Consider the following 21386-nt stretch of genomic DNA (forward strand, 5'->3'; position numbering starts at 1 on the left):
GGGGAGATGGGATCTGGGATTTCTGTGGGGCTGCCTGCTGGGGCTGCCCTGCTCTGGGGAGATGGGCTCTGGGCACTCTGTGGGGCTGCCATGCTCTGCTCTGGGGAGATGGGCTGTGAGCATCCTCTGGGGCTGCTCTGCTCTGGGGAGATGGACTGTGGGATTTCTGTGGGGCTGCCTGCTGGGGCTGCCATACTCTGCTGTGGGGAGATGGGCTCTGGGCATTCTGTGGGGCTGCCATGCTCTGGGGACATAGGCTCTGGTATTTCTGTGGGGCTGCCTGCTGGGGCTGCCATGCTTTAGAAAAATGGGCTCTGGGCAGTCTGTGGGGCCTCTGCATCCCTAAACAGCACTGGGTTTGGAGTAGAGGCACATTGGGGCTTGGCTGACCTAGAAAGCTGCTGCCCTGGGGTTTATCCCAGCCCCACTGCAGCTCAGCTGCAACAATCCTGCCTTTAGCCCTGGGGTTGGAGGGTTTTGGGCTGTGTCAGGGTTGATTCAATGGATCCATCTCCTTGTGCCATAGGGAGACAGTCCTGGACCGGTACAGAAGAACTTGCACAATCCAATTGTACAGGTAGGGCACAAATCCTCTCAAATCCTGCTTGTGAGACCCCTTCCTGTGTAGAAAGTGCTTGGGGATGGTGGCACCAGTTTAGAATGAATGGAAGTCATCCTGAATTGTAAATCTGGGATGTCTCATATTCCCATAATTTGCCCCAAAGTCCAGGTAAAGCCATAGGCATTCACTGAGCTCAGGCCTATTGCAGTGTTGATTTTTATAAGCTCCAGCCAAAATATGTTATTCTTCTGTATTTGGCCCTAAAACATTGGGATATTTTTGCAGTCCAGACAGATGCTCTGACTATTTATTCCCAGAGCTGGAATCCTGATCCAGTTGAATTAAAGAGGCCAAAATCCCAGAACTGCAGAGAGGAGGCCCACTGCAAATTCCACCACACAGGTTTCAGGAATATTACTGTATTTTGGTCCAGGATCTTAACATTACTTTGGACCTGGATGAAACCATTTTGTGGGATCTAGATGTGCATTTTTTTGGGAGCAGAACCCAGTTTTTTTTTGGTCCATCATCCTTGACGTGAGTGAAGAGGAAAAGAAAAGCTGGACGCCCAAACTTGTGTCTTCTCCTCCCACAGTCTCTAGAAGACCTGGAAGACCAAAAACGGAAAAAGAAGAAAGAGAAGATGGGTTTTGGCTCCATCTCCAGAGTGTTTGCCCGGGGCAAGCAGCGCAAGTCCCTGGACCCCGGGCTGTTCGACGGGACAGCCCCCGACTACTACATCGAGGAGGACGCGGACTGGTGACAGCACCAGAGCCCCTCTGGCCCTGCACATGTACATATCCCACACCCCACACCCTGTCCCACCTGTGGGCGTGTCACCTGTTGTCTTGGGAGCGATGCAGCTGTGTCGTAACTTCCGGTTTTTTCCCCCTTTTTTTTTTTGTTTTTTGGTTTTTTTTTTCTCCCATCCCGGTAAATCCTTTGTTGTCGCTTCAGTTTGTCAGTTTGGGTTGGATTTTTTTTTTTTTTTGTCCTTGTTTTGGGAGGGGGTTTTTTTTTTGGTTTTTTTTTTTTTTTTTTTTTCTTGTTCTTTTGACAAAACTTGAAACTTGAAGGACTGCTGTGTCTCTGTAAATATGAGGAATATTGTGCACTTTGTGCTTGTGACGTCTCTTGTCCGAAACCCGCTGTTTTCCGGAGCCCAGCCCGCGGGATGTCCTCGCCTGGGGACGAAGGACCTGCCCAGCTGAGGGATCTTAGAGAGAAAACACAAAAACAACAACAAGAAAATCTCCTTTGCTGTGATGTCTTCCTGGCCGAGCCCCGCAGAGGCGACCCGGGCTGGTTGTTACATCTGCCGGTCTGGAAATAAGTGTTTTAACGTTCCTTTTTAGTTGTTTTAATTTATTTGCACAAACCCAGAGGAGCTATTCTAACTAAATTATTGCAGAAGTTTTGGGATTTTTATATTTTTCCACGTCGGTTGGGATGGGGCGGGGAGGAGGAAGGGGGTGTTTGTACTGTACTGTCCTGGGAAGTTGCTGTTGGGGGGGATTGGGGCTGTGGACCCCCCAGCCCAGGCCCCCTCAGCTGCCCCAGGAGCACTTAACGCCTTGGAAAACGCAAACCTAAACACGTGCCGGAAAATCAGACGGGGGCAAGCTGTGGTGGGAGCTTTGCCCTCTGTTTTGCCCTGCTTTTGTTGGGGGCTCACCCTTTTCTTCAAGTAAAATTTAGGGGGATCCGGCACGAGCTGGGAGCAAGGGGAGAGGTGATATCCCAAGATATCCCATATCCCAAGACGTTGCCCGGATAGGGCCGGCCACCCCTGCAGTTTGGGGTGTCACTGCCGTCGGAGGGGGCTGGGGAAATCGGTACGAGTCCCCACTGGGAAGGTTTTTCTGGCTTTGGGGTGATTTGGAAGCACAGGTGGAGCTTGTTTTTCCAAATCCCTTGGAACTGCCCCCGAACCACCCCCCGGCGCAGCGGCCGCTTCCCCTCCCCACTAACACGTGCCGTGCTCTGCTTATGCCAAGATAAGTACCTTATGCTTTAATGCTTACAATATAATTTTAAGCTCTTAAAAAAAAAAAAAAAATGTATTAAGATTTATTTAATGAACTATAATAGTGTATTATTTTTCTTAATTCCAGTACGTGCACCCTGGTTTAAAAAAAAGAAAAAAGGGTATTTTGTCTTAAATCAGCGAACTGAAGCGATGCCCTCGCGCTGTGTATTCCATTCCAAGGGATGATGCAGAGGGGCCATGGAGGGGGTGACAGGGACCCCAGGCTTTGCCCCATGGCATCTTTTCTCTGCAGAGAAGCATTTTTATACATTTTGTTATTTTTTGGGTTTTGTTTTTGTTTTTCTTTGTTATCCTTTTTTATAATTTAAACTCTAAACCACCAGAACAGATGAGCGATCTCCTTGTTATCGAGTAGTTTCCTTTGCATTTCAGCTTTTTTGTAAATTAGGAAGTAATTCTAAAAATTACTAAGAGGATGATTTATTTAAAAGAGAACTTTGCTAAATAGCATATGAATTATGGGTAACATTAGATTTAACTTTTCCCCCTGTGAGTGGGGGAGAATCCTTGAAGGCATGGATGCAAATATAAAATTATAAAAGATCTAAATAAAGCTTATTTTAAAGTATGGATGAACTCCATGTGGTTTAATTGGAGAGCCTGGATGGGTGTTTGCATCTCTGTTGAAGCACCAGGGTTCAGGACACCCTGAGTGCCATCTGATTTTGGGGGCTCCAAGGTGATGGGAGGATTCAGAAGGCTGGGCCAGCTTTTCCCAGCCAAATGCCTGCTCCCTGCAATAATTCTGGCAGGAGGCTGGGACTGTCTGCATCCCTGTGAAATGGGATTTCAAGGCTTTAAGGTAAGTAAGGACAGCCAGGAGATGTCCTGCTCAGATATGGAAAATATAATTATGAGAAGGATCAAGAACAACAAAAGGGATGGAGAAATTGTTTTTCTCCAACTGGATAAATTATTGTTATCAATGTACAGGTTGATAAATTATTATTATTATTGTTACTATTATTCAGATGACATTGGTCACCTGCAGGGCTGTGCCAGCATTTCCAGTGAGATCTGATGTCATTTTGGGGTCACTGGCTGTTTTGCAGGCTGAAGCAAAGGCAACCTGCAATGAATTTCAAGCCCATAATCAGGGTACAGATCAAGAGATGTACCTTTTCTTCTTTTATTTCCAACAGAAGCAGCCTCCTGGGTTTGGGAGCAGCTGGTAAGAGCCACCATAGTCTGAAATGGGGAGAGCTGGAGCAAAGAAAAATAGGAGAAACTCAGGAGAAGCCAGCTGGCTCTGCAGCTCCATCACCTGCAGCTGGAATCCAGCATTAATGAGTGGCATCAAAGGGCAACTCCTGAGCACAGCAAACATGAGCTGGACACAGCCCATGGTGGGATTTGCTGCACTTGGAGCAGTTCCCTGCTGAGATTTGGTGTTGTCCTTTGTGCATGAGATGGGATGGGGTGCTCATCCATCCCACCTGTGGTTTTAAAAGTTTTGGAGCCCTTTAGGAGCCAGGAACGTGTCAGAGTGCCAGTCCAGTCCAGCCCTTGTGCTGTGGGAACTGTGCCAGACCCTGTGGAGGGTAACACAGGGGTCACCTCCTGAACCAGAGGGGTCACACTGCCTGTGTCTGTGATGTCCTGGGCTGAGAGGGGTCTTCTTGATGGCTTTGTGTCCTCAGCCTGCTCTTCCCTGGCAGTGGAGGCTGCAGGAGCCTTATCCCTGCTGCATCCCATATCAGTGTCATCCTTCCTGCATCCCCCCTCCATCAGCTGCATCCCCTCGCATCAGCCTCATCCCCTCACATCAGCTTCATCCCCCTCACATCAGCTGCATCCCCTCACATCAGCCTCATCCCCGCGGTGCAGTGGCCCCAGCACGGTGCTGCTCTGCTGCCACCGTGTGAGCAGCCCCGAGTTTCTGGTGTGTTTGTTTGAGGTGTGACTCGCACTTTGCACACGCTTACAGGAGCCTTTTCTCTGGCGAGGACTTTAGACTGGGAAAGGCAAATATCCCAACACCATGGGACATGGGGTGTTGTGTGGGGTGGCCAGGGCACCCCAGGGAGGGGACACCAGTGTCCCCAGCACCCTCTCCTGGTGTGTAACCCAGCTGTGCATCACCTCTGGCTGACATTGCATCACAAGCTGGGCTTACCTGCCGTGCCACAGCCTTGCACTGGGAACCTGTGGATCAGGAAAGGGGTTGAGAGGTCACAGCAGAGGAACAGGGGTGAGTCTGGGACATTTCCTGCCTCTGCACTTACTCACCCCATAGCTTTAGCTGGTGATCTTCCTGGGCTGGGTTTTTGGTGATAAAGAGCTAAAGTGATGCACCCCAAACAGGTGAATAAATCATGAGGTTGGTGGGGTTTGGCATGGGGTCGGTCACAGAGTGTGGGTGATGGTGGTACCTCCCCAAAAGGAGAGTCAAGGTGGTGTCAAGGGCTTCTGCTGAGGCTGCTGGTTTATTGCTCAGGAAAGCTGAAAGTTTTGGAATGTGCCTGTCATTAATTCACCTCTTTTCAGTGTTTTCCCTGGAGGAGTTTTCCACTGGTGCTGCTTTGTAAAAGCCAGCACTGGAAGCACCTTTGAGTCCTCAGCTGTGCAGCCCAGGGGATGCAGCAGTGCCTGGCAGCATCCCTCACTGCAAGCATCCTTTGGGACATCCTGCTCTGCCCCTGTCCCTGAGCTGTCCCCCCTTCAGCCCTGTCTGTGCCTTCCCACTGCCCCGACCTGGCACAGCCATGAGCACCAGCACAGCACAGACTGAGAGGTTCCACTCCATCCAGCTGGGACACTGGAGCTGCAGTAAGGCCTCATACCCAGGTAAGAAGGTTTCCTTGGAGTTTTATCACTGCTAGTGATTGTTTTCCTTGTTCTTGGGCATCAGCCCTCAATTCACCATCTGCTCCTATTTTTGAAAAGCGACATTAATCTCTGCTCAGCTCCTTTAAATCACCACCTGCACGACACCACCACTCTTCTCTTCCAGCCATGTTCTCTCAAGCCCTGGGTCTCCCATTCCCAAATCCTGCCCAAGCCAGAGTTTCACCAGTGGGACGCAGCAGCCCCCGGAGCGGCTCCAGGAGGAAGCAGCAGGTTATTTATTATTCCTGTGATCACAGAGTTTTATTTACACACTTTTCCAGCTGCAGACGTGCGTGTGCTGGAAGAGGCAGAGGTGACCTGGCACGGTGGCTGAACTGGTTGTGCAGGAAGCGCCAGGTCCCGGCAGCCCCGGGGACTCTGGATCCTCACCCGCCAGGAGATGCTGGCAGGTCACACCCTCCCAGCAGCAGCGTGAGGAAATGCCTCCCAAGTGGATGGTTTTCCTCTTTTCTCCTACTTGCATGGCAGGTTCCCAGCCTGCAGCCCCACCAGGACTCGAAATTAGGGTGCAGGGACTAAGGAATGAGGAAGAGAGAGAAAAGTACAGAGCAGTGCATGTGTGCTGGGAATGGGATCTGAGGCAGCCCATCATGGAGCAGGCTGGGATGGGCTTTCATCCTGGGGGCAAAGCTGGGGCCCTGCCACGTTCCATCATACATTATATTTATATATGTATGTATTATATTTCTGGTGTTAATTAGCTGTTAACTCTATTAATCATCAAATCACAGAATAGTTTGGATAGGAAGAGACCTTAGGGACCATCTCATCCACCCCTGCCGTGGTCAGGGACACCCCCCACTATCCCAGCTTGCTCTAAACCCCACTCAGCCTGGCCTCAAACACTTCCAGGGATGGGGCAGCCAAAGCTCCTCTGGGCACCCTGTGCCAGGGCCTCACCACCCTCACAGGGAAGAATTTCTTCCTCATATCTAATCTAAATCTACACTCTGCCAGTTTGACCCCATTTCACCTTGTCCAATTTCTCCATGGCTTTATAATATAATAATATCACAAAATATGAATGTGCATTCTGGTGCTGTACCAGCCTGGCTCCCAGGGATGGGCTTTATCTCTTTCAGGACAAGGTGTGGGTATCCAGGAGTCACTTGGAGCACTGCTTCTGGCTCATTGTTGGGAAGTTTTGGAGGAATCCAGGAACATGTCCAGGCTCCCACTGGTGACTTTAACATGCATGTTGAGCACTATGAGCAGGAAAAAGCAGGGAAATGTGCCAGTGAACCATTTCTAAAGCAGGATAATGTGAGCCCCTGGCATCTCTGCACGTAGCAGGGCATCAGATGCCCCTCTGAAAGGCCCTTTTGTTGTCTGCTGGTGCCTCTGGTGGGGCTCCAGTTTCCTCCTTGCCATTCCTGTGCTCTGAAGCCTGCATACCTGGCTGGATAATCACCCTGCAGAAGCCCCAGCCTGGGACTGGACAGGGAGTGTTTGCAGGGGGAAGATTTGAGCTGCCAGAGATAAACCCCCACACTGGGATGGCTGCAGAGCTGGAAAGGGAAATGAGCCCAAGGGATGGATGTGAATACATTATCCCAGAGAGTGTGCATCAGGGAGGGGCAGGTGCTTTAGCAGCCATCCAAGGGGTAAAGGCAAGCCCCCCTTCCTTGATCCTGCTCCACTGCCACTGAAAAGCCCAGTCCTGGCCAATACTGAGCTTTGTGGAGTGGGAACATGAGGAACCACGTTATGAATGTCCCCTCTGTGCTCACGGTCTCCAGGGCCCCTGCAGGGGGGTGACCTGGCTCAGGCACAGAGCTCTCCCTGCACTGGATTGGTGACACTCACTGTGTGAAGTCCATGTTCCCCCCACTTTCTTACAGAGAAAACAATTCCCTGTTATGTCTCCTGACTGCCAGAGCTGCTTGGGATGTCAGGTTTGTCTTTGACACAGGAAGGTGGAGGAGAGGGGGAAATCCACCTGAAGTGGGGTGAATTTGCCTGAGCCAGTGGCCAAGCCAGAAAATGCAAAACAATTCATCCAAGGGGAAAAAAAAGAATGCAGTTATGTTTAATAATTATTTCTTTTCATAGCACAGCTCTTGCAATTGCCCTTTGATTAGAGGGGGGAGGTATCACTGCTGTGCACTGGGGCAGGTGAGTCAGTGGAAAATACCACCAGCTCCATGTGGGATTACAGGGAGAGATGCAGGGAAGCAGGGGGGGTTTCCCAAGCATCCTGAACACCAGTGGCCCCAAGGCAGGGCTGTGGAGCTGAGTCATGCCGGGTGATGTGACGAGTTTCGTTTTGCTCATGATGGCTTTTACCCTCACAAGGTCTCACAGGGCCGAAGGGACAGGAAAAACTGCAGTGGCTGGTCCAGCAGCACAGTGATGCAGTTTTTTTGCTTGGATCAGGAAAAAATCCCACCCTGAGTATCATTTCTAACAGGATTTGAGTCCTTGGTGGTGTTTATTATTACAGCTGGGTGTGAGAAGAGCCTGGAAAAACACATCCTCATTGCTGCTGGGATAGCAGCCAAGGAGAAGTGACACTGGACACGGCATTAGTTGCACTGAGGTTTGCCAGAGCCCAGCTCTGCTCCCCATGGTTCAGTCTGGAAACCATGGGAATGTCTGGCTATGAGGCCAAGGCACGTGGCCAGGAGCCATGGTGAGGGCCTGCCTGAAATTACCCTTCCAGCACGTGAGTGGTTAACTGGGAAAGTTTATAGAGGGCAGCAGGCTGATAAAAAGCACTTTCCAGGCTCCCTGTGAGGGCAAGCTTGGCTTTGCTCTGTTGAATGCAGCGATGAGCCTGAGACTGGAGTTCCTCAAAATGGGGCTTCTCCAAACAAAGCCTGGAACTGATGGAGGAAAAGTTCTGCTCGTTGCTAAAAGACAGGTCCATTGCAAGATGGGTTTTAAACTGTGGAATAAAAACTAAAACTTTCATTGGGTGTTGGGAATAGATTTTTCCATGGGAGGGTGGTGAGGCCCTGGCACAGGGTGCCCAGAGAAGCTGTGGCTGCCCCTTCCCCAAAAGTGTCCAAGGCCAGGCTGGAGGGGGCACGGAGCAAGCTGGAATAGTGGAAGGTGTCTCTGCCCATGGCAGGGTGGAACGGGATGGGCTTTAAGGCCCTTTCCAACCCAAACCGGGATTTGGAATTTGGAATTCCGGGATCCCACGAGAGCAGAGATGGGGGCGGTGATGCATCAAGGAGGGGTTGACCCGATCTGCATCCCACCCCTGCTTTGGGGTCTCCGGGTGTCTGTGCGGGCTCTCCGGGCTGTTTTTGGGAGTGCCGGTTCCGGGAGCGGATCGCGGCGCCGGGAGCGGCGGGGCCGGTGCGGGAAGCGCCGCCCCGGGAGGGCCGGGCCGGGAGGGCGGAGCGGCCCCGCCGGACCCGCCGGCTCCGCAGGGAGGTACGTGGGGTCGGGGGCCGGGGGGGACGGGATCCCCCGGTTCGGGACCCTTCGGGGCTCCGGGAACCGGGGCGGGGCGGGCTGGGCTCAGTCCTGCCGGGAGCGGCACCGGGAACGGGACCGGAGGGGAGTCGCAGCCGGGTCCGGCTGGGGCTGAGCTGGAATCACTTCCAAAGCTCGGGGAAACACCTGCAAAACGAGGGGAAACACTCCCCAAAGCAGGAGCGAACACCCCCAAAGGGGAACGCGCATTCGAGAGTTGGAGCGGCGGCGTTTGGGGAGCGCCGGTGCCTTGGGGACACCCTTGGGGACACCCCTTGGGGACACGGGCTTAGGGTCACCCCCTGGGGACACCCCTTGGGGACACCCTTAGGGACATCCTTTGGGGACACGGGCTTGGGGTCACCCCCTGGGGACACCCCTTAGGGACACCCTTGGGGACACCCTTGGGGACACGGGCTTGGGGTCACCCCCTGGGGACACCCTTGGGGACACCCTTGGGGACACGGGCTTGGGGTCACCCCCTGGGGACACCCCTTAGGGACACCCTTGGGGACACCCCTTGGGGACACGGGCTTGGGGCACCCTGGCTGGCACCAGGGTGGCCGTGCTGAGAGTGGGGGGAAGAGGAGCTGTGGTTTTGGGAACCATCAGCTGGCACTTCGGGGAAGGATGGCACCAGGTCAGCCAAAGCCACCGCAGGGGTGGCAGCCCCGCAGGAGGGTCACAGAGCCCGCGGCTGGCGAGTCCGGCCCCAGAAGGGGCAGCAGCGGTGTGTGAGCCAGGCACGCACGCAGGGAAGGCAAACAAAGCCAAGGAGAAGGACACCTGTGCAGGGCAGGTCGGGGCTGGGCTGTCCATGAGCCCAGCGCCGGTCACTGGGGGTTCGTCCCTTCCTGTCGTGACATTCCTGACAAAGAATGAGTGGCCGGGAGCTTTGAGGGGCTCAGCAAAGCCACGAGTGTCTCCCAGGCAGGTGTGTCACAGAGTGGTTGTGTGCTGATGTTGGTGTTTGATTTTTGGAGGTGACGTGGTGGGGACAAGTGTCACTGAGGTTTGTTGGGAGTTGTGGATGTGTGAGCAAAAACCAGCGGTTCCGTGAGCATGTCCCTTGTGAGATGGGCTGCTCTCGGCTCTGTGTGAGCCTGGTGAGGTGAAGCTGCACCAGGAGGTGTGGTCCTGACTTTTCAGCTCCTTAAAGCCTCTCTGGAACAGACTTAGGCCACTGCCAGATGGATGCTGCCACAGCATATCCCTCTACAACAAATCCAAGCGTCCTGCAGCTGTCCTGGATGTCCTGGCACGAGAGGCAGAAAGGGAAACCTCCCAGGTGTCAGCAAAGAACATGTGGGTGTGGGGCTGGTGAGCCCAGCCCTGGACTCAGGTGACTCGGAAGTATGTGAAACACCTTTGATTTTAGCTGTGCAATTACACGGATTGGAAAACCCTTGGGAAGGGCAGTGCCAGGGGAAGGAGGAATGTTTGGCCATGGGTGCCCTGGAGGGAGCTGAGTGTCGCTGCCTGGCGCCGTGGTGCTGCTGTAGGAGATGCCAGAGGGCTGGGCAGGGCTGGCAGCCGGGCAGGGCTGGCTGCTGCTCCCCTACCTGCAGCCTGGGAGGAGGGATCCCTCCAGCAGCCCCAGCTACGTGCTGCCTGCCCGTGCTGCTCCGTGCTTTCTTCATCCCCGGTGTATTTCACCGGCAGAAACTGATGTCAGGGCTCTGTGGCAGCAGCTGAATGTCCTGTGTGAGCAGTGCAGGTGGCTTGGAGCAACATAATCCCCAGCAAAGCTCCATCCATGTCAAAATACCTGTGCCCACCCTGCGGAACGCGGCTGCTCTGTGCCTGGCTGCTCGTGTCGCTTGGCTGCCCAGCCTGCTCCCTGTCCCAGGCTGGCTCCTCCCTCACTCCCTTCCTGCCCTGGGGGCTCCTTGGCCCTCCACAGTGGGTTTTCTTTGTGAGGAGCTGTTGGAAAAGCATGGGGAGAGGTGATGCTGTGTTGTGATGTTGCTGAAATGCAGGCAGGGGATGAGGAGGGTGGTGCTGGCGAGGCCGATGGCAGCGTGAGGTGCCGGGTTAGAGGCTTGCAGGAAGGGCAGATAATCATCCAGGGGCTCCAGTGCTGGGGCAGGACGTGCTTAAGGCACTCCAGAGGGGCTGGGAATGCTGGGTTCCACTTCAGAGGACATCAGAAGGGCACATGGATAATGTCTCCCCATGCTGGAAGGCTCTGGAGGAGGGTGTGTTATCTGGTGTTATCTGCCACCGGGACGGGGACAGGTCCCAGAAAAAAACCAGGGGGGCTGTGGAGGAATGGCTTTATCTCAGCAGAAACAGCAGATTAGAATTGAAAAAAAAAAAAAAAAATTCCAAACTCAGAGGTGCAAAGTGGTGTCCAAAGGAAAGCAGGAAGGAGAAGGAGTCAAAGTGCTGGGATTTTCCCAGGCCCAAGTGCACAGGGAATTCAGCTCCCTGGAGATATATGAGCTCCTGTGTTTCCTGGAAAATAGAATTGATCTTCCCAACGTTAGAGTGGATATAAAAGCAAACCTTTACTTGAAAGTTTTCACACACAATATGGTGAAAATCACACATGGTATAGTAATTCTACAATTTTTGTAAGGTTAGTCCATTAGTATACTTACAATATACTCTCCAATTAAAAGGTTAGATGATTAGGAAATAATTTCTGGAACCTGCCACACTGGAAGCAGTGGCTTTTTTTTACCCCACTTTTGTTTTGTCTGATCCAGATTCTGTTTGGAAAACAGGACATCTTTGTAGTGGGTTCTCTTCTTGGAATAAGACTAAACAGTATTTTTGGAAAGTGTTTCTAAGGTTAGCTTTTTGTTCCTAAATGCAGAGAAGAAAGATAGGAAAAGTACTAGAAGTTACAGCCATGCATTAACAATCTACAAAGCTACAAATACATGAAAAATATAAAAAGCTAAAAATCTTCAGCATCACTCCTGCCTGGTCTAGCAGAGCTGGGGCTGGAAGCTTTAGTGGCAGCCGGTGCCAGTGGCAGAGGCTGGGTCAGGAAAAGCCCCAGGACAGTGTTTGCACAGCAGCCAGGACACGGCCAGGGCTCGCTGACCTGCCATTGTCCCCAGGAACAAACAGCAAGGTCCCAAAACACAGAGCTGACAGGACTCTGTGTGCCTGTGCAGCCCCACGCTGCAGGTGCTGCTGGGCTGGGGGAATGGAGCTGTAGGAGAAGGAGCCTGCAGGGCTGGGGAGTTCCTTGGATCTCAGTGGCAAAGGCCAAGGTGGGCTGATTACAGCCCTGGAGTTTGGCTACTGTGGCCTGTGTGATCTGTGCCACTTCAAACACCTTTGGCAACCTTGGCCAGAGTTCCCAGGGACACAGATGCACGTGGCTTGGGAATGGTCAGGCACTGCTTTGTGGAAATGGGGTGGTTTACACCCTGTCTCTGCTGTTCTGCTGGGGGGATTGCAGCACTCTGAGCCTGGGAATGGGAATGGCTTTCCTGTGACACCCTTGTTTTGCAGGAAGTGGCAGAGCTGGGGGCCCTGAACTCCCTCTGGAGTGGAGAGGAGGGAGGGAGAGCCATGGGCGAGGTTTGAGGAAAACGTCACTGTTCTCCCAGGACTGTCTACTGGTACAGCTGAGGAGGGGTTGTTAAAGATTAAATTTAGGAAAAGAAGAGGGTGGAATACCTCTTAAATGTCTGTAGGGAATGCTGGGGGCAGTGGAGATGTGGATGTGTTCTTTTGTGCTCTAGGCAGGAAGTGTAAGCAAAATGTGGAAAATCCCTGATTGTCTGTGTGGGACTGTCCCTCCAGATTCCTGTTCCCTGGTGAGATGCTCTAAAATGGGCTGGGATTTGTCCAAAAGGTCAGAAATTGGCTAAATCAGCAGCAGTGCTTCTTTTTGTGACTCAGCTGGATTTCTCTGGCTGTTCCCTGCGTCCCCTGGGCTGCATCTGGCCAGAAACATCCCTGTTCCAGGGGCAAAAAGAGAGAAACCATGGCAGGGAATTGGAAGTAGATGGTCTTTAAGATCCCTGCCAAACCCAAACATTCTGGGACTCTGTGAAAATACCTCACAAGTCCTGGCATGATGTTTTTTAGATCCCCACATGGAGTTTTGTGTTCCTGGTGTGTTGAACCAAGGGCTCAGCACCAGATTGTGGCTATTGCAGAAACGAGCTTGTGAGGATGTGCCAGGCCAGCAATTAGCAGGGAAGGGGTTAATGAGCAGGTTCTCTGGGTGGAAGCATGAAGATGAGGGGAGAGCCTTGTAATCTAACATGGAAGAGACTCTGGAATCTTTGGGTGGTTGGAGAACGGGTTTGTTTTCCCCCAGAATTTTCCAGGAGATGAGTTGCATGGCTGGTGACACAGTCCCAGCCTGGTTTTTGGGGCTGTGCTGGGCAGTGAGGGAGCCCTGAGCTCAGCCCGAGTCTGGGATGTCGGGTCTGCCCTGCTCCGTGCTCCCTGTCCCTGCAGCCTCTTCTCCCTGATCTGGGACAAAGGCGCCGCTGCTGGAGCGTGAGTGGGAAGGTGATGTCACGGCAGGGAAAAATCCAAAGGTTGTGGAGGGCAGAGGAGCGTGGGTGCTGCTGAGGGCAGCGGGGGCTGCCGGGTTTCCTCTTGAGTCAGCGGGGCCGCAATTCCTGCGGGAGCTGCGGGACTGGAGCGGGGAACGCGAGCGGGGCTGAGCCCTGTGCCCGTGGAGGGGAAGCTGTCCTGCTGCTGCTCACCTGGCCAAAGCTGAGGACGGGCTTATCCCGACCCTTCCCGTGCAACTGACACCTGGGAATGCCGCCAGAGCATCGCGGAGGCTGCGGGAGCTGCGGGAGCGGAGCGGGATGAGCGGGAGCTGCGGGAGCTGCGGGATGTGCGGGAGCTGCGGGAGCGGAGCGGGATGTGCGGGATGTGCGGGAGCTGCGGGAGCGGTGCGGGATGAGCGGGAGCGGGGAGCTGCGGGATGAGCGGGAGCTGCGGGAGCTGCGGGATGTGCGGGAGCGGTGTGGGATGTGCGGGAGCTGCGGGGTGAGCGGGTTGTGCGGGAGCGGTGCGGGAGCTGCGGGAGCTGCGGGAGCTGCGGGAGCGGTGTGGGATGAGCGGGATGTGCGGGAGTGGTGCGGGATGAGCGGGATGTGCGGGAGCTGCGGGATGTGCGGGAGCTGCGGGATGAGCGGGAGCTGCGGGATGTGCGGGAGCTGCGGGATGAGCGGGATGTGCGGGAGCGGTGCGGGAGCTGCGGGATGTGCGGGATGTGCGGGAGCGGAGCGGGATGAGCGGGATGTGCGGGAGCTGCGGGATGTGCAGGAGCGCCCCGGGCTGCGCAGCCCGGGTTTAATGGTTCGGAGATCCTGCGGTAAATCATTGCCAGGGCAGGGCAGGGAGCGGCAGGGAGAGAGGCACGGGGAGGGGAAGGGGGCTGTGGGGGCTGAAGCACTCAGGCATCACTGATTGTGGTGTGGGGACAAACTTCTTACAGGGCCTGTTGTGAAAGGACAAGGGGAGATGGTTTTAAAGTAAAAGAAGGATAATTTGGACTGGATATTTAGGAAGAAATTCTTCCCTGTGAGGGTGGGGAGGTCCTGGCACAGGGGGCCCAGAGATGACTGCCCCATCCCTAGAAGTGTCCAAGGCCAGGTTGGATGGGGCTTGGAGCAGCCTGGGATAGTGGAAGGTGTCCCTGCCCATGGCAGGGGGTGGGATGAGATGAGATTTAAGGTCCTTTTCCACCCAGACCATTCTGTGATGCTGGGATGAGACAGCAGCAGCTCCCTTCCCGGGATGCTGACGTCAGGGCACTTGGAGCAGCAATAGGAACAGCTCTGGAAAGCCAGGAGAGCAGCTAATTCAATGGAGAGATAGGCTGGAATAGCAAGTCTCCTGCTTTAATCTGATTGCTGGGCTGATGGGTAGCACTGCAATGGATCTAAGATAAACTTCCAGGCACAGGGCTGACGTAGGAGCTCAAATCCTGCCCAATTCCAGGACTGAGGTGCCTGAGGGGAGCCACAGAGGCTGTGAGCAGGCACAGAGTTCAGACACCACAGTAGATGTGGCCAGCCCTGTGTGTGTTCTGTGCCCAGTGTGGGTGCAGTGCAATTTTCCTGCCCCAAGGCCATCACAGCTGTTCTCTTGGCTGGCTGATGTGTTTGTGGCAAGGATGGGAGCTCAGCTGGATCATCAGGCAAGGAAAGACCCCACAGGGCACCAGCAGAGAGCAAAAGGAGGACAGAGGCTGTGCTGGTGCCACCAGCAGGCTTGGAAGTTCTTGGGTGGGAGATGGCTCTTGGAATGCAGGTGAAGTCATTCTGGGTACAGTGTTCTCCACATCCTCAACAGCTAGGAATGGAACTAGGATGGAATTAAAGCTGGGCTCAGCAGACACCTTCCCCCAGGAGCACACAGAGCAGCAGCTCCTGCTGGAGCTGGGCATGGCAGGGAGGGATGGGCTTGCCCCATCAGGATGGGATCAGCAGCTCCTGGGTGTCCCAGGACCCCAGAAAACCATGGCAGACAAGGCTTTACCCTGCCCAGAGCCATGTGGGACAGGGATGTGTCCAGGGGGCTGGGACACCCCTGTGGGGTTCTCCCCAGCCGTGCTGAGCACAGGCAGTGGCAGGGAAGTTCCTCTGCAGGTTCCTGCTCTCCAGGCGTGCCTGCCTTTTCCTGCTGCAGCCGCTCTGCTTTCTGGGAATGCTGTTTTATCCTGGCCCTTGACCCTGCAAACTGGGCGTGCACTCAAGCTAAACAAGCAAACATGAAGCTTCTGAGCTCGGGAGAATTGAGCTGGAGGGTGTGGGGGGGTATGGATATAGCACCACTGAATGCACTGACCAGAGCCACCTGGAGCCCAGCCCAGCATGAAGGAGCCAGGGAGGGAAGGGGACATCCCTGCCATGGCACATCCATAAATCTGCACGGCTCACTGGGGTGGAGATGGGGCTGTGAGGATGCATCTGCCCACCCGTGGGGCACAGGACCTGAGGCCAGGGAGGGGAGTGGGCAGATGTGGCTCTGTGTGTTGGTTTTTGGAAATTGAGCATTTTTGGTCCTGGCGACTCAGGAAACATCCAGAGGAGGAGTTCCCACCCGTGGCCTGGCTGGCTGGGAGTGTTCCTGCTCAGACATCCCCGAGGGTGCAGCTGGGCACTCAGCAGAGTGTGTTGCTGCAGGGAGGGCAGCAGCCAGCCTGAAGTGAGCCACGGGCTCTCCCAAGGGTTCACCATCCCTCAGCCCTTGCCAGCAGCAGCCAGGGGAAGCCATAGGGTCGACTGGCTGGGAGAGAGGCAGTTTTGGTTTCTGTTCTCTGGGCAGGCAGCCCTGCTGCCTCCCAAACAGGGGCAGAGGAGAAGCTGTTCAGCTGGAGATGTGCTTCTGAACATTTCCAGGTTGGTTTGCACTGGAACAGGTTTTGATGGCCTTCTGTGGGTGCTGTGAGGTATAGTGAGATATTCGTGTGTTGGATGAGTTGGTGAGTGTGCCATGCGCTCACACAGCCTCCCTCTGTCCCCAGGGACACAGCAGTGAGGTACAGTGAGATTGGATGGGTTGGTGAGTGTGCCATGCGCTCACACAGCCTCCCCTCTGTCCCCAGGGACACAGCAGTGAGGTACAGTGAGATTGGATGGGTTGGTGAGTGTGCCATGCGCTCACACAGCCTCCCCTCTGTCCCCAGGGACACAGCAGTGAGGTACAGTGAGATTGGATGGGTTGGTGAGTGTGCCATGCGCTCACACAGCCTCCCCTCTGTCCCCAGGGACACAGCAGTGAGGTACAGTGAGATTGGATGAGTTGGTGAGTGTGCCACGCGCTCACACAGCCTCCCTCTGTCCCCAGGGACACAGCAGTGAGGTACAGTGAGACTGGATGAGTTGGTGAGTGTGCCATGCGCTCACACAGCCTCCCCTCTGTCCCCAGGGCTCCATGAGAGCAGGGCTGCGTTCCCCCTGCCCCGAGCCATGCAGTGACCCGGGCACAGCCCCCAGGCATGGCCCAGTCCCGGGCCAACGGCTCCCACTACGCCCTGACAGCCATCGGGCTGGGCATGCTGGTGCTGGGCATCATCATGGCCGTGTGGAACCTGGTGCCCGGCCTCGGGCCGCCCGACAAGCCCGGCGGCAACAGCAGCAAGCCCGAGCGCGGCTCCGGGGGCGTCCTCAGGAGCAAAACCTTCTCGGTGGCCTACGTGCTGGTGGGAGCAGGGCTGCTGCTGCTGCTGCTCTCCCTCTGCCTCAACGTCCGGGACAAGAAGAGGCAGAGCCAGGAGCTCGCCATGGCCCAGGCGCAGCGCCAGGCGAGCGCAGAGCCCTCGCAGCAGGAGGACAGGTGAGGAGGGGACTGGGGACAGAGGGAGGGGTGGGAATGGAGCCAAGGGTGGTTCTTGTTGTTGTGGTTGTTGTTGAGGAAGATCTGGAGCAAGGAGAGGAAGGCAGTGTGTGCTGAAATAAGGAAACACAAGCCGCGGTTTGGGGATTTGATGGGTTTAGGGTTTTTGTCCTGGAGATGGGAAAGGAGCGACTCCATCTGCATTTGTGCAGCTGTAAGTGGAAGGGAGTCCTGTTGGTGGGTGAGGTGTGGCCAAGGCAGCGCTGGGAGAGGCTGGCACACGGGAGCCAGCTGAGAGAACACTGGGCAGAGTGGTGGGTGACACAGAACAGGGTGACAGAGAGCAGGGTGGTGGGTGACACACAGAGCAGGGTGGTGGGTGACACAGAGCAGGGTGACAGAGAGCAGGGTGGGTGGCACAGAGCAGGGTGGTGGGTGGCACAGAGCAGGGTGGTGGGTGACACAGGGCAGGAGGGTGGGTGACATTGAGCAGGGTCGTGGGTGACATTGAGCAGGGTGGGTGGCACTGAGCAGGGTGGTGGGTGACACACAGAGCAGGGTGGTGGGTGACACAGGGCAAGGTGGGTGGCACAGAGCAGGGTGGCACAGAGCAGAGTTGTGGGTGACACAGGGCAGGGTGGGTGGCACAGAGCAGGGTGGGTGGCACAGAGCAGGGTGGGTGGCACAGAGCAGGGTGGCACAGAGCAGAGTTGTGGGTGGCACTGAGCAGGGTGGTGGGTGACACAGAGCAGGAGGGTGGGTGACATTGAGCAGGGTCGTGGGTGACATTGAGCAGGGTGGGTGGCACTGAGCAGGGGGCTCTGGCACATGCCAGGAGAGCAGCCAGAGGGGCAGCAGAGGGGCTGGGCTGGCTCTGCCTGGCTGGTGCAGCCCAGGTGCCAAACAGCCTTGGAGACTGGCAGTGGAGTTTAGACCCGGTGAAAGTCTGCAGGGCTCTGCTGTTTGCTCAGGGAACCTTGTGGAGCAGAGCAAAGGCTGCTGCCACAGCAGGCACAGTCTGGACAAACACAGGCCCTGGGGAAGTCCCTGCACACCAGCACAGCTCCCTGTGCACAGAGTGACAGGGCAGCAATGGGACAGTGGGGGGGGCAAGGGGACAGGAGGGGACAGTGGCTCTGCTGGCTCTTGTCAGGGTCTGCAGATCCTCGGAGAAAACTGATTTTCCATGTTTGATTGGAAATGTAACTTCAGAATGCCAAAGAAATGGCAAGTATAGTATGTAGGTACCTGTCAGAGATAGTGGCACAGAGTAGAGTTGAATCTCTCTGCAGAAAAACACAAGGTACCCAACCCATAAGACATCAGAATGACAGAGACAAATGTCTTTTAACATTTTACCCCTAGAAATGTTTTTATACAAATACATTCTAATGTATTTTGACTGATTTTTGAGAGTGGAGGAGAGAAACTGATGTTCTCTTGGGAAAAGAAATCACTGCTGGGCAATAGAAAAGGGTGTGTGGGCAGAGAAAGTGATCAAATATGGCCATAAATCACAAAAATACAAAATGTGTCTAAACTTAGGTGGGGTCATGATTTATTCTGTCAAGCAGGAGGAAACTGGCATATAATGTAGAAGGGCAAAAACTATTTCTGGTGGGGTGGGGTGGTTTTATTCTTTCCATCCCCTTCCCACAACGAAGCTGAAGCCAGGTGCTACCCAGAGTTAACTCTTTCCCCCCCAGCCAAGAAGAGGATGAGGACGTCTCCTCGCAGTACTACGTGCCCAGCTACGAGGAGGTGATGAACACAGGCTACTCAGAGCCCAGGGACTCGGACAGGAGCACCAGGCTCAGCGTCTCCCTGCCCTCCTACGAGTCCCTGGCAGGGCTGGAGGAGGGCAGCCAGGTGCCAGGAGCAGCAGGCACGGAGCCTGGCACGGAGAGACCGCCCAGCAGGCACAGCTCCCGCCTCAGCAAGCGCCTCAAGCCCCTCAAGGTCCGCAGGATCAAGTCAGAGAAGCTGCACCTGAAGGACATCAGGTTAAACCTGGCACAGGGCAACAGCAGCGTCCCCATCACGATAGAGCCCCTCACTCCTCCTCCCAAGTATGAGGAGATCCAGGAGAAAATGCCAGTGAGCCAGCAAATGCCTTAAAAAACAAACCAACAGACAAACAGGAATCTGTGATGCTGCTTGGTTGGGGGTTTTCTAAAACCCACCGTGCCAAGAGGGGTTTGGTGTGTGGGTGCAGAAGCAGCCAGGGCTCCCTGGGAGCTGCCATGTGGAGGATGTGCTGTGGACAAGGATGGGACTCGTTTTCCCTGGGCCTGGGTTTTACAAGAGACTGTGGGGGAAGAAACCTGAACACTACAAGTTCTGCTGCTGTGAAGTAAATGAAGGCTGGACATGCCAAAAGTGTCACTTGTGTTTGTTGTGAGACCATCCAGTGCATCCTCTCATCTCCTCTCCCCCTCACTTCCAGCAAGACTTTACAAGCCACCAAACTGATACTGCAGAAGGATTTTCCAAGTGGAAAAGTGAAATGTTTCTTTTTTTTGTGTGTCTTTTCTCTCTGAGGAAGGGGAAGCCCGTTGCCAGAGCAGCACCACGGCTTTCCCTGGCTCCCAGCTGGGCTGGGCTGGTGGCCCAGAGCCAGCCCTGACTCCTGCCAAGGTCTCTGCTGGCTGCTGGGAAGCAGCTGAGAGGGGCCTCCTGCTCCTCAGGGAGAGGATGGATTTCTTGCCTCTGTTGCCTTCCCTGATGTGTTTTGTGCTGCATTTGAGGCGAGTGGGTGACTCTGGGGGTTGGGAGCTGCGTGCTCCAGTGCCAGGGAGGAAACCACTGCTGAGCATCCTGTGCAGGCAGAGTGGTCTGAATAAATGTTTTGTACATTGTGTGTGTGTTTGTATTTTGTACACTGTGTGTGAGTGTGCTGTGTACTTTGTGTGTGTGTTTTGTACATTGTGTGTGTTGTGTACATTGTGTTTGTAGTTTTATGTTGTGTGTGTGTTGTTATGCTGTGTGTGTTTTTTATGTTGTGTGTTGTGCACATTTTGTGTGTTGTGCATATTGTATTGTGTATATTGTGAGTGTTTGTGTTCTGTGTGTGTATGTACATTCTGTGTGTTGTGTACATTGTATTTGTGGTTTTATGTTGTTTGTGTGTTGTGTACATTGTGTTTGTGCACATTGTGTTGTGTACATTCTGTGTGTTGTGTTTGTGTTTTTATGTTGTTTGTGTGTTGAGTACATTGTGTGTGTTTGTGTTCATTGTGTGTATTGTGTACATTGTATGTATTATTCTGTGTTTGTGTACATTGTGTTTGTTTTAATGTGTGTGTGTTGTGTACATTGTGTTGTGTATATTGTGTGTGTTTTTGCTCATTGTGTGTGTGTTGGTACATTCTGTGTGTTGTGTGTTGTGTACATTGTGTGTGTGTTTTGTACATTGTGTGTGTGTGTTTTTTACAATTGTGTGTGTTGTGTACATTGTATTTGTGGGTTTATGTTGTTTGTGTGCTGTGCACATTGTGTTTGTGCACATTGTGTTGTGTACATTCTGTGTGTTGTGTACATTGTGTTTGTGTTTTTATGTTGTGTGTGTGTTCATTGTGTGAGTGTGTGTGTGGTGTGAGTGCAGCCACTGACCAATGTCCAGCACTGAGCCATGTCCCTGTTATGGCTCAGCAGGGGCTGGCTTGGTGCTGTAGCTGATAAAAGGAATGAGAGAAGTCCAAGTGACCAAAACAAAGGCAGAGAAGAGATCCTGCCCAAAACCACCCAACAGTTTCTCTTGTTAATTATTATTTCCTATTGGATCTCCTAATTTCTGTTGTTTTGGACAAGGGCAGGGAGTGACAGGTCTAAAGTGAGTGGCTTCAAACTGGCAGAGGTTTGCAGAGAATCTCTACTTTGCCAAATCTGCTGCTTCCACCTCAAAATGAAGCCTGACAAAATCTTGTAGCACTTGTGAGGCCAAACTGGGGTTTTGTGATGGCAAGTGTGGCTTTTTCCCTTTTTTTTGCTGCTGTAAAAGGATGTGTGGCAGCTTAGGACCAAGGAATATTGATGGGGAAGCAGTGATGGGTGACAGCATCCACCAGATAACAATGTTCATCCCCTTGCCTGAGGTTGCAAGACCTGTATGTGTGTGTGTGTGTGTGCATGATATTAAATGAAAAGTAATTAAAAGGAGGGCAAAAAGGTTCTTTGGCAGCCCTGGCAGGTGGCAGGGCCCCTGTGGGGTTTGGGATGCACATT

The 21386-nt window shown here is 54.0% G+C and overlaps 2 protein-coding genes across 7 annotated transcripts in view; both read left to right on the forward strand.

Moving 5' to 3' along the window:
- The window catches only part of KAZN (kazrin, periplakin interacting protein), a 195339-nt gene extending 192151 nt beyond the window's left edge, over positions 1-3188 (forward strand). For all 3 annotated transcript variants that reach the window (XM_056508342.1, XM_056508344.1, XM_056508343.1), the window contains 2 exons: positions 527-577; positions 1158-3188. In XM_056508342.1, the coding sequence (XP_056364317.1) occupies positions 527-577; positions 1158-1325 (219 nt within the window). In that variant the 3' untranslated portion in view covers positions 1326-3188. The remainder of the gene's footprint in view (positions 1-526; positions 578-1157) is intronic.
- A 5597-nt stretch (positions 3189-8785) lies between these two features.
- On the forward strand, positions 8786-20023 carry TMEM51 (transmembrane protein 51). Of its 4 annotated transcripts, none has more exons than XM_056508346.1 (3): positions 8786-8846; positions 16755-17162; positions 18869-20023. In XM_056508346.1, the coding sequence occupies exons 2-3, from the start codon at positions 16825-16827 to the stop codon at positions 19278-19280; spliced, it is 750 nt and encodes a 249-aa protein (XP_056364321.1). In that variant the 5' UTR covers positions 8786-8846; positions 16755-16824; the 3' UTR covers positions 19281-20023. The 4 variants fall into 4 exon arrangements, with proteins under 4 accessions (XP_056364321.1, XP_056364323.1, XP_056364324.1 ...); XM_056508348.1 differs by lacking the exon at positions 8786-8846 and adding an exon at positions 13236-13373; XM_056508349.1 differs by lacking the exon at positions 8786-8846 and adding an exon at positions 13407-13710 and having other exon boundaries at positions 18869-20016.
- The last annotated feature ends 1363 nt before the right edge of the window (positions 20024-21386 follow it).

Source organism: Oenanthe melanoleuca, chromosome 21 (genome assembly GCF_029582105.1).
Source record: "Oenanthe melanoleuca isolate GR-GAL-2019-014 chromosome 21, OMel1.0, whole genome shotgun sequence".
NCBI classification, from domain to species: Eukaryota; Metazoa; Chordata; class Aves; order Passeriformes; family Muscicapidae; genus Oenanthe; species Oenanthe melanoleuca.

Coding starts and splice junctions, on each gene's coding strand:
- TMEM51 (XM_056508346.1), top strand. CDS start 16,825: ATGGCCCAGTCCCGGGCCAACGGCTCCCACTACGCCCTGACAGCCATC. Junction 17,163..18,868: donor CCCTCGCAGCAGGAGGACAG/GTGAGGAGGGGA, acceptor TTTCCCCCCCAG/CCAAGAAGAGGATGAGGACG.